At 54.3% G+C, this 14998-nt stretch overlaps 1 protein-coding gene across 20 annotated transcripts in view; it reads left to right on the top strand.

Annotated features, from left to right (window-relative positions):
• Positions 1 to 14998, top strand: part of Cacna1g (calcium voltage-gated channel subunit alpha1 G) — a 65110-nt gene that overhangs the window by 45245 nt on the left and 4867 nt on the right. For 4 of the 20 annotated variants that reach the window (XM_005350561.2, XM_005350556.2, XM_005350555.2 and 1 more), the window contains 11 exons: positions 869 to 994; positions 1875 to 1964; positions 2405 to 2618; positions 9355 to 9506; positions 10186 to 10295; positions 10986 to 11119; positions 11373 to 11443; positions 11580 to 11658; positions 11756 to 11877; positions 12318 to 12671; positions 13345 to 13488. In XM_005350561.2, coding sequence (XP_005350618.1) covers positions 869 to 994; positions 1875 to 1964; positions 2405 to 2618; positions 9355 to 9506; positions 10186 to 10295; positions 10986 to 11119; positions 11373 to 11443; positions 11580 to 11658; positions 11756 to 11877; positions 12318 to 12671; positions 13345 to 13488 — 1596 coding nt within the window. Of the gene's footprint in view, positions 1 to 868; positions 995 to 1874; positions 1965 to 2404; positions 2619 to 4632; positions 4687 to 9354; positions 9507 to 10185; positions 10296 to 10985; positions 11120 to 11372; positions 11444 to 11579; positions 11659 to 11755; positions 11878 to 12317; positions 12672 to 13344; positions 13489 to 14998 lie in introns of all 20 variants that reach the window. The other 16 variants (XM_013347533.2, XM_005350554.2, XM_005350557.2 and 13 more) reach the window with 7 other exon arrangements.

Below are 14998 nucleotides of genomic sequence, written 5' to 3'. Positions count from 1 at the left end.
CTCCCCTCCTTCTGCTTCTACAATGCCCACTGTGCTCTGGGGAGGGGCTGTTCCTTGATTTCCTAGAAATTCTCTAGCCCCAAGGACCAGGCTACATTTACCAAGGCTGTGCAGAGCCTCTCTAACCCACCCCCATCCCACATGTGGTCTGGGGCCAACCCCTTTCCCACTTCCCTTGGTTTGGGAGAGTGAGCCATTGTTGAATTCAATCCCATGGGTTTATGTTTGCCCTGAATGGTTCCCTCAGGCCCCTGATCCTCCTGTCCTTCAAATCCCTTCCCCTCATACTCCAGCAGGCACGGCCTGGGCTATTCTGAAGCAAGAATAAGCTTTCTAGGCAGACCCAGATGTAAGACCTTTTCTGCTGCTATGGTCTTAGTGAGTGAGTGAAGGTCTCTGAGCCTCAGTTTTTCTCTCTCTAAAGTGGGGCTTATAACCTTTGTACCTCATAGTTACTATGAGAGGTAAATGCCCTACTCAGCATGGCCCCTCAAACTTGAGCATCCATCAGAATCACCCAGGCTTCTTGTTAAAAGATGGTGGAGCCCACTGTAGCATAGCTGATCCAGTAAGTCTGGGTAGGTTAAAGAAGCATTGTTCTCGGGTGACTTTTGGACCCTCCCCCCACCAATCCTGAGCACCACTGCTCTTGGTAGAAGGGTAATGGCTAACTCTCTCTTTCCACGTTGTCATTCTTCCCTGGGAAAAGAAAGAGGGCATCTACAGGGGAGCTTCCTGTCAGGGTTTCTGACTGACCCCAGAGGTGAACAGCCCCGTCGCTCAGGGAGTGTTACATCCCTGGACTCAGAGCTGTGGTAGGGTTGGGAGCCCCGAGCTCACTCTCTTTCCCCCACATGTATGTGTCCAGCTCTTCAAGGGGAAGTTCTTCGTGTGTCAGGGTGAGGACACCAGGAACATCACCAACAAATCCGACTGTGCTGAGGCCAGCTACCGATGGGTCCGGCACAAGTACAACTTTGACAACCTGGGCCAGGTGAGTGATAGGTTTGGTATGAGGAGGATCCTGGGGGGAGGAGGACAGGACACTTCCATCCTGAGCAATGTGTGCCAAGTCAGCCAGAGTGGGCAACCGCAGAGTCTGGCCTTCAGCTGGTTCACTTCCACTGTGTCCCAGGGCTAGTGTACCAGCACACCCCAGTGAACAGACCACAAAGGCCTGTAGCTTGCCAAAGATGGAGGGATGGAGGCTCAGAGAAGGTAGGGGACTGGCCCAGGGTCACATGGTCTCATGGTAGAGCAGAGAACACATGTGAGGTTGAGAGCAAGTTAAATTTGATATGAACCCTCTTGGTCACCATCTTGGTCAGCTTTGGGCAGGCGACCTATGGGGACCTCCAATTTCCCATCTGGAAAAGAGTTCACCCTGCTGTTTTCTTGGGATTTGTAATGTATAATTTATGAAATATGTATTTGCTTACCTCATCAGGGTTTATTTTTTCAGAGGATCCCTTTTCCTCCCCATTCATGGAAACAGATACATAGACAGTGACATAGCCAGGCTGGGGCAGCCCAGGGTGATATATTTGCCTACCATTCTTGGAAACGTGGGTTTGATTCCTATTACTGCACAAGAAGAAAATGAAGTGGCTGGTTCTTGCTGGTTTGTTTTGGTTTCTAGACTTTGAGGGCCTTAGGAGCCTCCACTCTAGATGAGGCCAGGGACTTAGTTATCTCTCATAGCTTCTGACCAACCATGGGACCCAGGACAGAGTGTTCTCCTGGGACTTGGAAAAGGCATCCCAAGATATTGCCAGGAGGTGCTTTGGTGGCACGTGGTGGGTAGTCTGGCCACACATTCTAGATTTCAAACGGTCTGTCATTTCCTCTCCCATCCCTCCATCCCCCACCCCCAGGCTCTGATGTCTCTATTTGTGCTGGCCTCCAAGGATGGTTGGGTTGATATCATGTATGATGGGCTGGATGCTGTAGGTGTGGACCAGCAGGTAAGGTGGGGATGAGAAAGACCGTTTCTGGGTTCAGGTCATTCAGCCTGGGCTGGTTGCCAAGAGTAACCAGGCGAGCATGGGTCAGAAGAACATGCCGCAGCTTACTGCAGGGCTGCATCTGTGAACCCTCAATAAGTTTAATTTTTTTTCCCAAATAATGGGCTAACAGTTAAAAATTAGTAAATTTGGCATGAGAAGCCCAAAGGTCCGAGAACACGGGGCTCCCATTCCCTCAGGACAGGAGTCAGCAGGAACAAAGAAACAGCTACTAGATAGAGAACAGCCATCCTTGCCTGGTGCCAGCTCACACCAGCCATTCACTTGTCAGATCCCTGAAGCTATTTAAACTCTGTACAAGTCCAGCCAAGGTGGGCAGCACCTGAGATGGCCTCCCCGTCAGGCTGAGGTGACCACATGGCCTTCCTGTTCCCCACCAGCCCATTATGAACCACAACCCCTGGATGTTGCTGTACTTCATCTCGTTTCTGCTCATCGTGGCCTTCTTTGTCCTGAACATGTTTGTGGGCGTGGTGGTGGAGAACTTTCACAAGTGTCGGCAGCACCAGGAGGAGGAGGAGGCGCGGCGCCGGGAGGAGAAGCGGCTCCGGAGGCTGGAGAAAAAGAGAAGGAGTAAGGAGAAGCAGATGGCCGGTCGGTAGTCTTTCCACGTCTCTCTGGGTCATGCTTGACCTTGGCCTTGCGACTGCAGGGGGTTGGGAGCTGGGAACGGGGGCTGGGAAAAGTGCTCCCAGCCCCCCCTCCTCATCTCCTTTCCCCAACAGCATGTCCGCCTTTAGAGCCTGCATGAAGCAGACCGGGTCAGCTCCATGGGGAAGGAGCTGTCCCCCCTGGAGGCTCCCTTGGTCTCAGCCTCAAACTCCCCAGAGGATGCCAGGTAGAAACTGACACTCAGCGTCTCAGTTGTCTCTCAGAGGAGGGACATCCACCTGACCTGACATTACACCTCCCTGTAGTGGTGTGCAGCGACCCAGGGATTAGCATAGGTGCCGACTCAGATCAACACAGGCTTGCCCAGAAAGTATTCTAACCTCGGTGCTTTCTCAGAGTCCTAGCTGCTCAGCCAGGGCTCAGGTGAACCTGCAAAAAGCCAATGGTTGAGAATGAACTTTAGAACCACAGCCTTTTCCCTTTCTCCAACAAAAATGCCTGGCTCCTTGATGGTTGGTAGTTTTCTTGCCAAAGAAGAAAGAAAAGAAAAGCCGGGTGTGGTAGCACAAGTCTATGATCAGAGCACCCAGGAAGCAGAGACAGAAGGATCACAGGTTCAAAACTAGTCTGGGATCCACAGTGAGTTTAAGATCAGCTTGGGCTAGACAAGGAAACCCTGTCTCAAAAAGTCAAACAAAGAAAGGAGGGGGGGGGGAGAAAGTGAAAAGATAGGAAAAAAGGCTTCTCTCGTACCTGGAAAGATTTAAACTCACAGGAAAGCTAAATGACCATTCTTTGGCCCAAGACCACCTCCAGGCCCTGACCTGTGCTCCCAGCATCTCTTGCACGGGGCGGGGGAGGCTTCATGCCTCTCACCTTCAAGCTTTGCCGTGGACAGGCTGAGACACATGGGAAAGACACACAGAGTTGGGAAGGGAGGCGAGCAGCTCTGTCGCTGCTTTGTTTCCGGCATGTGCGCAGGTGTGTGTGCACCTGGCTCCCATTCGGGACTCCTGTCTGTCTGGTGCTCTGTCATCTCCATGCCTCTCTGTCACAGCCCACGTCCTTCCACGTGTCTCTGTGTGTGGGTTTCAAAGCCTTTGTGTGTCTTTCTGTGTCTCTCCCTGTTTGGTCTGTGGGTTTCCCTCTCCTCCACCCGCTCACAAACTGTCTGCCTTCCGCCGATCAGATGTGTGCCGCGCTCTGAGTTTCCCTTTGGTGTGTGGAAATGTGAGTACCACCAAATAAATGAGTCAGGGGCTCAGTGCCTCTGCCTGCTTGTGCCCTCAGCTGCATCTCTTGCTGCCGGCGGCAGGTGCTTGGAGGAAGGGGAGAGGGCCGAGTTACAGAAAAGGATGAGTAGGATGGAGCTAGAGATGCTGAGGGAGGATGTGGAGGGGGAATCTGACCTCCAGGTGGCCATGAGCAGGTGCAACTCCCTGTCTCTCACCTCCACCCTTCAGAGGACCCCCTCTACCCAGCTCTGGGGGGGGGGGAGGTGTCTGGCCTTGGCTTTCCTGTAGATTCTAGAGCTGAGCAGGTACCCTGTCCCCAGGGCCACTCTCCCACTTCTGCTCCATCCACCGCACACCCCTTGCAGTGAGATGCCTCAACATGGCTTCTGCAGATGGATTGTTTTGGCAGGAGGCCCTATAGCCCCTGCCTGGCCAGCTGTCTCCACTTCTGGGGTCTGTAGCTGTTCATATGCAGCTGAGACCACAGCAGGGGTGGGAATGGACACGTCTGTTCTGATGGCAATCTGCCTGCTCCCTTCCAGCACCTTCCCACCCATGTCACCCTGAAGAGTCGGATAAAACATTTGTCTTATTCGGGTGCCCGAGTCTGGGGTTGGGCAGCCAGAAGCGATGGCTATTGCTCAGTAGACCCTATTTGTAGGTAGAATAAGGGTTGGAGCTGAGGGGGAGTTTGCTACTGAGGGGCCCTGCCCAGCGCACCTGGTCCGGTCAATGACCAATGTCGTGTTTCGTTCTTTTAGATCTAATGTTGGACGATGTAATTGCTTCCGGCAGCTCAGCCAGCGCTGCGTCAGGTACTGCGTCTGGGGTGTGGGTTCATGCGTGTGGGGACATGCTCTTTGCTCCCTCTCCGTGGCTCATTGATTCTATCCTCTAGGGGTGAAGGGCTGAGGGTCCTTGGGGCCCCCAAGAGGGCAGAGTCCGAAGCGTTGGGTCTGCGTCGTCGTCCACCACCCCATCCCTCCCACCCCAGGCCCATGCTAAGCTGGATGGAAGTGAGGCGGGCCTGGCCCTCTCTGGCTTCACAGTTCTTGGAGGGTCCGGGTCTTCTGAAGAGGCCCCCGGATTCTGCACCACCTCCCTGTTCTTCTATCCTTACCTTTTGATTATTAAGCTGCGAATCTCTCTGCCTTCTCTTGTCTGAAGGGGAGTCTTTCATCCAAGGAAGAGGATGAGAGGAGCAGGGAGGGGAAGGATTTGTTTTAAAAATGTAGCAATGAATAATTGAACCAACTCATTAATAGTCAAGTAATCACGGTGGCCACCTTGTCGCTACAAACATCAGGAACTGGGAGCTGACAGAGTGCTTTAGCTACAAGCTTCTCTCCCAAAAGCCAGAGGTTTGAGAACAAGTTGAGTCCCTACCTCCAAAAGCTGTGTGTGTCTCTGGGAAGACTCCCCAGTGCCTGCCCCTCATCCTGTGCCCGACTCTGTCCCTTAGTCCCCTTCTATCCCCTTCTACTGGTCCCAAATGGAGGCTGGGAGGATCAGTCTCTGGCAAGGGCTGTGGGGCCTCATCACATCCCCTGACGTCTCCACCTGGTGGTTCCCAAGCTGTTTATCCCAGGATTCCCCTTCTGGCCTCCTCCCACAGATTCTGCAGTTCGGAAGACTGTCTGAAGTCGGGAACATGTGAATAACGGCTTTGTTTCCCTATTTTTACTAATCAAAGGCACATTTAATCGCTGATCAGAGCTTCTGAGCCGCAGAAGGTCACACACCTAATGGTGGTAAAGAGAACTGTTTTGCCGTTAAATTACTCTATGGGGTCTTCACATGAGCGAATGTATGATTTCCTTTAAGCCTTGAGAAATTTTATTGAGAATGAAAGGTTCCCCACATGGCTGCTTTCTCTGTTGCCGAGGGCTTGGGTTTTCAGCCTGGGAACCGCTGACGATATCATTCCTCACTGCCCAACTCAAGCAGGCACCATCCCCGGGGGAATGGGCTGCGGGGTCTGCGAGGGCTCAGAGACCTACCCATGGGGCCTTCTGAGCCTTGGCAGGTCGTCATCTCCCGTTGCTATGGTCCTGAGCTATGGTGTTTGACATTGGCTAGCGTCCCTCTGGGGGCTCAGGAGTCTTTGGCTGGTTTGTGTCTCTATCACTAGGTTCCCCGTGTCTCCATGTTGAATTGTTTTCCGAATTTCTGACATGGTAGGGGATGTGGGGAGGGCGGGAGGAAGCGGTCTTCAGCTTAACCCTTCTGAGGTGTTGGGCGGCAGGTTGGTGTGGAAACTGAAGAACCCTAAACACCACCCAATCACAGGGCTGGCCCACTGAGGCTCTGCCCGCAGGGGACTGCCCTGTTAATCAGCATGTGTAGACACTCCTGTCAAGGCACGCCATTCCTGCTCCACAACACACACTGACATCCTGTACTCCTACCCAGGGCCCCCGGCTAGCTCCAGCTGGCATGTGCATTGGTCTCTTTGGTTGTAGCAACAACCTAGACTCTGAACAGGGCCTCTTAACATCTTACATCCCTCTTCTCAGGGCCTGGGGTCCATCAGGGTCTAGACCAGAGCTTGCCAAACTTCAACATGAGTAAGACTTACGTGGAGAGATAGGACAGGGCTTCCAGAGACTCACCCTAAAGGTCTCCCACAGGGATCTTGTCCCTGAAATTCTAATAGACTCCCAGATGCTGGGGTGCGGGTATGCCAGCCTACCTACCACGGTGATAGGCGTGAACTCAAGTCTCTAGCCTAGGATTTCTGGGGTCCAACATATGAACCCCCTTCCTGCTAAAATATCTTTACCCACCCTTCTGCTGCAGCCAGCAGAAAATATCACGTACCCCAGGGAAAGGTGAAAGGGAAAAATGGATTATGGAGACACTAAACAGACACCTAGATCTGAAGGGGGGGTTCTGGGTGACAAGACCAGCCCTGTGACCCTTGGCCTCCAGCACCAGCTTCTACCTCAGCCACCTCGAGCCTCCATCCCCACTCATCCTCCCTTCTTCCCACCGGGCCAGGACCCACAGAAGCATGGCTTTTGTTGTGAGAGGGCCTATATCCCTACTAAAAGCCTATTTGTCCCCTACCACTGTCCTTGGCAAGCCTGTCACCCTGGCTGTGCCTTGGGCTCCTCATGACCTCTACTAACTCACTGTGCCCGTTGCTGTCACTCACAGGCCCCTCTACTCTCCTCATCTGCTCCTGGACCTCCCTCGGGGCCTGGTGCTCTTTTCCCCGCTGGTTCACTCTGAGCCCTATTCTGCCCACAGAGGTTGCTACCAGCAGGAGGCGGGGAGGTCAGGCTGGAGGCTGGGGTCTTGCCATCTCATCCTGGTGTTGGGCCACCTACTCTCTGGGTCTCTCTGGACGGTAGAGGGGCTGCTGGAGGACAGGCCACTCTAGTTGGCTCGATGCTCTTTTGACTTGTGTGCTAATGGAGGATTTCCTGGACGCCTGCCAATCAGGGCTGGGGGCTCAGGTAGAGGGTATTTGGGACCTGTGGCCATGAAGACATGTCCTGCCTCAGTCATTCCCTGTCCCCTAGCTCCCCTCCCTCCCGCCGAGTTGCCTGGAGGGTCCCTGGCTGAATGCAGCCCCCACCACCACTCAGGCTCCTGAAGCAAGGCTGAAAGGCATGGATGTTAGTGATACCTCTATTTGGCTCTGGCGAGCTTACGATAGTCAGGCTGCGGTACCAGAGGACAAGGGGACTTCTCCCTTCCAGCCTCCCCTCGACATTGTCTCGACTAATAACGGGGCTAATAAGGAGCCGTTTCTTTTAACCTAATTGTATTCAAACATTTTAGTTAATTCTCCATTCATATTTTAGCATAATGGGATCGGGTGTGCTCGGCATTTATGGAGATTAATGCAGAGAAAGTTCCGGCTGCTAAAGCAACACAGGGTGACTAGCGCCCTCTGGTTCTCATGGTACTAAAGGAAGGGAGGAAGGAAGGAAGAGGCCCTGGCTGGCCCAACCACCCTCCACTATCGGGTGTGGATGACCTGCGGTCTCATGGAGTCCCCTGCCTCCGGCCTTTCCACTCCCTATACTCTTGGGTGTCGGGAGGGTGGCCTGAGCAAAGTCACACTTGACTGGCCCATCTCTGAAAACAAAGAGATGGGTTGATGCACCTCTGATGTGCACCTGGCCTTTTGGGGTCTGTGCCCCAGGTTATCCACACCTCAAGGCCGATGTGGAGTCGGGCCGAATGGGCTTGCAGAGTGGTTCGCAAACCCAAAACTGCCTCTTCTGGGCACGCTTCTTCCTTTGGCTTTTGGTGGGGACTCGCCCCCAAGCCACTCCCTACCTCAGTTTACCTCTCTGTGAAGGAATCCTCTGCATGGGAAAAGATAGTTGTATTTGAGCTGGCCTGGGCCCAAAGCTTTCTGCCACCCCTAAGCCAGCTGTTTACTGGCATGGGCCTCTGTAGTCCCCGCTGACTGGCTTCTGCCAAGACCTCCTAAGAGGGGAAGGGCTGTCTGGGACCTGAGGCGGGCCATGCTTTCCCTGAGGGGGGTGCTCTCTTCCCTCTGTGTGACTACCTGTGAGACCTATCTGTTGGCACATTTCCAGATAGCCTGTCCCCACCTTGGCCTGGCCCTTACTTCAGCACCTGGAGGAGGGTCCTCTGAGATCTGCCCCCAGATTTCTCTGGCCTGCTCGGCAGGATCACCCAACACTGTGACTTCCCTAAGGGGTTGGCTAATTACAAAAGTAACCCTATGCCTGCCTGTGACAGATCTCAGACAGCGCTTCCAGCCCAGCCTGCAGTGTCAGGCCACCCCAATACCCAGGGTAGACTGGGTACTGCCTCATTAGAAACTGGGTGAGTCTGTGGGTGGCACCCCCCAGCTTGAGTCTGGGACAGAGCAGAGCCCTGGGCCTCCCCTCTACCCTCCCCACACGAGGCTGTGGGAAGTCCGAGCCATTGTCCTCTGGGGGCCCTGTGGTAGGTCAGCAGGCAGCCAAGATGTCCAATTTCCAATCTCTGGTCCTATCGCAAATCCCAGATCCATGTAATCCCTTCGGCAGGCCCCAGAGGCTGAGCCTGGAGAAGGCATCGCAGCCTCGCCTCTGTGGCTGGAGCTCCCTCTGAGCCCGATTAGATGGGATCTTTCATCTTATCGACCCACCTTGCTACTGAACATGGAATCAAAGGTGTTATAAGAAAGTGGCACAATTTAGAGACTGCCCTAGGATATGAGCTCACCCAGTATCTAATGTAGGGGAGGGGCTCTGCATGTCCCTATCCCATTCACCCCTGACTGCAGGCAGTAGAACAGATGCTTGACTGGGGACAGGCCAAAAGAGCCTGTCTCCTGCAAAAGGCACCGAGGGGGGGGGGAGGGTAGGGGTGCCGTTGGGATGCTGGTGACATGGAATGTTTCAGCACTGGCGGTAGAGGCTGTTGGCAGGGAGGGGCTGTGGGTGGAGGGGTGTGGGGGGCAGGGCCTGATGTTTGCTCTACTCTCTTTCCTCCCGCCACCCCCCCCCCAGAAGCCCAGAGCAAGCCATACTACTCAGACTACTCACGCTTCCGGCTTCTTGTCCACCACCTGTGTACCAGCCATTACTTGGACCTCTTCATCACCGGTGTCATCGGGCTAAATGTGGTCACTATGGCCATGGAACATTACCAGCAGCCCCAGGTAAGAACAAGTGAAGGGCCAATAGCTTTGGGACCTCCCCAGATGAGGCAACAACCTGAACTCTGTGTGCCAGGCAAGCGTTGGAAACAGTGCTTGGGTCTTTGTACCTGCAGGAGTCTCCTTAGAGGTGGCTATACCCTTTGTTTTATAGATGAAGACACTGAGGCCCAGTCGGTTGTCTTGACCAAGATCACATAGCTAGGACATGGGGGATCAGTACATTTTTATCGAGCATTTAGCGTATGTGGCTCTGGGCCTTGGACAGTGAAGAAGACAGACGGATGTTGGCCCTCAAGACATAGATTCTAGTAAACACTCAGCCCCCAAGCTCATCTGTTTCCAGCCATCCCACTTGTTTACCTTCTAGCCCTCAGTTTCCCCATCTGTACAAGGAGGAGGTTAAGCTGATAATATGCACGCCTCTCTCCAAGCTTGACGCTCTGTGCCCTCCGGCATAGTCTCATGTGCTCCTCACCACCTCTCGAGGAGAAATTAAGCACCATGAATTGTCATGGGGTAGTGGTCAGGGATGGGCTGTCATGGTAGGAGGGGGGAAAGAAGGCTTCCTTAGCTTCCTTCACCCTGCTTCCCCACTTGGGGAGGTACGGTGACGAAGGGGTGGGGTAGGCTTCAGCCTTGGACCTAAGGAAACCCTGCACCTGGCCCCCACCCCTGCCAGATCCTGGACGAGGCTCTGAAAATCTGCAATTACATCTTCACGGTCATCTTCGTCTTGGAGTCGGTTTTCAAACTTGTGGCCTTTGGCTTCCGCCGTTTCTTCCAGGACAGGTAACAGAGGAGAGGGGTCTGGGAGAGTTGAGAGGAAGTAGAGGTGTGTCTCCTGGGGAAACACCCAGGAGGCTTTGAGCCTAAAGACCTTTCTTAACTCTTTGAGTCCAGCTGCCATTCTTGGACTGACAGTGATGGTGGTCACGGATCCAGGGCTTAAGGGATGGGAGGGAGGGATTCGGAAGTCTGACAAGGGATGACATAGCGGGCTTTGACAGCAAGAAATCACTGTAAGCTTGGAACCAGACTGCCTGGGTTGGATTCGAACCCTAGTTCCTCCACCTAGTGACTGGTGACTTCGGGCATTGCTTCAATTCCCTCCTCTGTGAAACATGAACTATCTCTTTCCATATCAGAATTGTGGTATGGACATAAAGCTCTTAAAACAGTGCTCGGTGCAAAGTAAACATATCAATGCTGAAAACAAAGTCAGATGAAGCTTGTAGTCTCAAGCCTGCTGGGAGACCGAGGCTCAGGCTTGTAGTCTTAGCATGCTGGGAGGCTGAGGACTAAGGATTGCTGAAGTTGAGGTCAGTTTGAGCAACACAGAAGAACACTATGTTGGCGGGGGGTGGTTAGATAAGGATTAAAAATGAAAAGCACAGGTCCCCTCTGCTCTTTTTTGAGCCCCCATGGCACCCTCCACTACCCCCTTCCCCCACTCATAGAACTGCATTCCCGATGTTCCAGGTGGAACCAGCTGGACCTGGCTATTGTTCTCCTGTCCATCATGGGCATCACACTGGAGGAGATTGAAGTCAATGCTTCACTGCCCATCAACCCTACCATTATCCGTATCATGAGGGTGCTTCGCATCGCCCGAGGTATGTCCGGCTTTCAACACTTGTGCCTTCCCACAGTAACCAGCTTGCAGGGGGAGATGGAAAGAGTCGGTTATGGGAATGGCTATGGGTTCCCAAGGGCTTTTTCACCAGCCCCTGCCATAGGGGTTTGTCCAGCATGAGTGGCTTGGGGTATGGGTGGACCATCCCATCAGCTACAGCCCAGCCTGGCTCTCCCAGCAAAGTGATGGGAGACCTGGAGGGCGCCAGTTCTTGACACTGTCCTGTTCCTCAGTACTGAAGCTGCTGAAGATGGCTGTGGGCATGCGGGCGCTGCTGGACACGGTGATGCAGGCCCTGCCCCAGGTAGCTGGGAGGTGGGGTGGGCAGAAGGGAAGGGTCCTCCTGGGGAGGAGGAGGTGCCCTCCGAAAGGGCAGGGGGCTCAGGGAAGCTGACTGGAGAGCCAGCAGCATCTTTTCCATTTCTTTTCCTCTTCTCCAGGTGGGGAACCTGGGACTTCTCTTCATGTTATTGTTTTTCATCTTTGCAGCTCTGGGCGTGGAGCTCTTTGGAGACCTGGGTGAGTTGAGATTGGGGATGGTGGAGGAGTCAGGGCTGGAGAGCAAGGGGGGATCCTGAGACTAAAGTCGCTTCTCCCCTTTACCCTCTTCTCCCAGAGTGTGATGAGACACACCCCTGTGAGGGCTTGGGCCGGCATGCCACCTTTAGGAACTTTGGTATGGCCTTTCTGACCCTCTTCCGAGTCTCCACTGGTGACAACTGGAATGGCATTATGAAGGTGAGAGCCCACACAGGGAGGTCACCCCAGTCTCTGACCTAAGGTTCTTTGAGAAGATGTATTAGTCCATGAACAAAAGTGTGTCCCTGCCGGGCAGTGGTGGCACATGCCTTTAATCCTAGCAATCGGGAGGCAGAAGCAGGTGGATCTCTGTGAGTTTGAGACCAGCCTGGTCTACAAGAGCTAGTTCCAGGACAGGCTCCAAAGCTACAGAGAAACCCTGTCTCAAAAAAAAAAAAAAAAGCATGTCCCCTTGGTGCACGTGTCAGGGCATTCTGGACCTCTCTTCTGAGGATATCCTCTGACTCACTCATACTTGCCCTGGCAGCATCAAACACCCTTCCACCCAGGTCCTTCTCCCTCAGCACTCTGATTTCCCAGGACAGCTCCAGCTTCTGTCCTCCTCACCCTCGCGCCTCTGCCCCTGACACTTCCCACAGGACACCTTGCGGGACTGTGACCAGGAGTCCACCTGCTACAACACAGTCATCTCACCCATCTACTTTGTGTCCTTCGTGCTCACGGCCCAGTTCGTGCTGGTCAACGTGGTCATAGCTGTGCTGATGAAGCACCTGGAAGAAAGCAACAAAGAGGCCAAGGAGGAGGCGGAGCTGGAGGCGGAGCTGGAGCTGGAGATGAAGACACTCAGCCCGCAGCCCCACTCTCCGCTGGGCAGCCCCTTCCTCTGGCCTGGGGTGGAGAGGGCCAACAGCCCTGGCAGCCCTAAGCCTGGGGCTCCGCACGCCACGGCCCACATTGGAGCAGCCTCGGGCTTCTCCCTTGAGCACCCCACGGTGAGCGACGGTGCCCCTTCAAAAGGGCCATGGGGCAGGAGAGGGGAAGGGAGGGCAGGGCAAACAGCTGCTGGATGAAGGCACATAGGAGCCCAGCAGGCCCCAGGGCTTCTCCTCCATCCTCCCAGCCTTCTTACCGCGAGGCTGAGGGACTAGCTGCCACCTGCCCCTTCCTAGAATGGTTACCCATATTCACTGTATATGGCCACCGTCTAGCAAAGTGGTGGCTGCTCCAGCCTGGTGTGGCTTCCCATTCTAGGCTTGAAGCTCAAGGCTAAGTTTTCTGTTTCCTTCCTATTTCTTTTTTATCTTTACCTGATTGTCAAACCTCTTCCCTCCCCACTCTCTTACCTTCCTGACTCCCTTCCATCTCCCTATCCTTGCATCTTCTCTTTATCCTCCCCTGTGGGTCCTGATCATCCTCATCCCCCACCTCTCCTTCCTCCTCCACCTTCCTCCTCCCCTATGCTCTTCTTTCTCACCTCTCTGTTGCTGTGTGTTGTGTATGTGTGTGCGTGTGCATGCGTTCGTGTGTGTGCCTGTCACGTGGGTTTCGCTTCCACTCGCTCCTTCTGTCCCTCTCTAATCCCCTGCCCCTGACACTTCTCACTGTTGCCCCTCTGATCCCTGCCCCTCTGGCTCTCCGGCTCCCTTTATGGGCTGGTCCTCCCAGGACAGACAGATGTTTGACACCATCTCTCTGCTGATCCAGGGCTCCCTGGAGGGGGAGCTGAAGCTAATGGACGAGCTGGCAGGCCCAGGGGGCCAGCCCTCTGCCTTCCCTTCCGCCCCCAGCCCGGGCGGCTCCGACCCACAGGTTACTGTGCCCTGTCATGTGTCACTTCCTCTGACCGTGCCGAGCTGTCTCATGCTGTGCTGTGCTTCTGGCGTGCTTGGGGATATTGCCTGCCCACGGGGTAGCTAGAGAAAGAGCAGCTGTAGGCTCACAGTCGAGCGCTACATCTGGAAGGAGGCAGGAGGAGTGCATGCAGTCCAGGCTCTGCAAGGTGGAGAGGCTGAGATCACACTCTGAGGGGGAAGGAAGGATGGAGGAGAAGCTTGGAGAGGGGCTTCATAAGAAAGAACCTGGAAGAGAGAAGAGAAGGGACAGTGGACTTTAGGGGTAAAGGAAGCTGTGCCAGGTCCAGGGGAGAAGAGCCTCTGAGGTTAGTGCAGGTGGCTGTGGCACCCAAAGAGGGACCTGCTTTAGCAGGTCTGTTTCTTCTGTAGTGTCCAGTACCCATCCCCCTCCTCTGGTGGCCTTGTGAGTACAGAACCCACTGGACATGGTAAGGGCTGAGTAGGCAGTTTTCTGACCTGAGGCAATGGAAGTGAATTCTGGGATATAAACACGAAGTAGGCTTGGGTTTCTCACCAAAAGCCCACCTTCCTGCACACCTAGGGTGTCTTCCTCGGGCCCGGCTCACCCTGAGCTGTTGTTGTCTTGGTCCCCCTAGCCCTGCTTTCCTCCCTTGGCCTGGTATTCCTTCAAGACCTCTACCCCCGTACCCCAGGTCAGGGACGATAGCTCTAGAGTGGGCTAAGGAGATGGGTGTCTACTCTAGCTGGAGCCTGGTGGCACAAACCCTGCTGTGAGAAGGGGTAGGCGCACAGGTTCCTAGGGAGTCTGTAGCCTGGTAGAAAATAGACAGTGATTTTCACATGATAAAGACCCGTGCTTCTTGTTAGGATTCAGTCTCAGACCCATCAGTGACCTAGAATGGTCAGTGGGAAAAGGAATGCAGTTGGTCCCTTCCCCAGGCTCCCCCATTCTAAACTAGGCCCCCAGGAAAGGTGGAGGGAGGAGGGTAGCCTAGGACAATGGTCAGAACAGCCCACTCACCTGAACACCACTCAGCCCCCATATCCTGCAGATGTTGACGGTCCTTAGGTGAGCCAGACTGATGATGTGGTGGCCCAAGTGCGCCCCCTTCAGGCTAGCTGGGAGAGATCACTTCTCAAGGCCCACATTGGGAGAGGGGGAGCAGGTTGCAGGCAGGCGGAGGAGGGCCCATGAGGGGAGAAGCAGGAATCTGGGGGCAGGCCAAGTCCTGCTAGGCTTTTGGAAGCGAAGAGAATAGGCAGAAAACAGCCGTCAGATTGTCGGCATTGTCCCCAGTGCGTCCACCCCCACCCCCATGCCGCTCTGTCTGCAGAGAGGAGACGGGGCTTTGCTGGCCTTTCTTCATCTTTTTTTTTTTTTTTGTTTGGTATCATCTTTATGAGAGTGGAAGCCCTCTTTGCCATTCTCTCTCTGGGTGGTGGTAGTGTGGGAGGGGGCTGCTAAGAAGCCTGGGGTATCTTTAGAATGTGTTTCTGTGTCTCTT

Source organism: Microtus ochrogaster, chromosome 7 (assembly GCF_000317375.1).
Source record: "Microtus ochrogaster isolate Prairie Vole_2 chromosome 7, MicOch1.0, whole genome shotgun sequence".
Classification (NCBI taxonomy): Eukaryota; Metazoa; Chordata; class Mammalia; order Rodentia; family Cricetidae; genus Microtus; species Microtus ochrogaster.
This window is presented reverse-complemented; position numbering and strand designations above follow the sequence as displayed.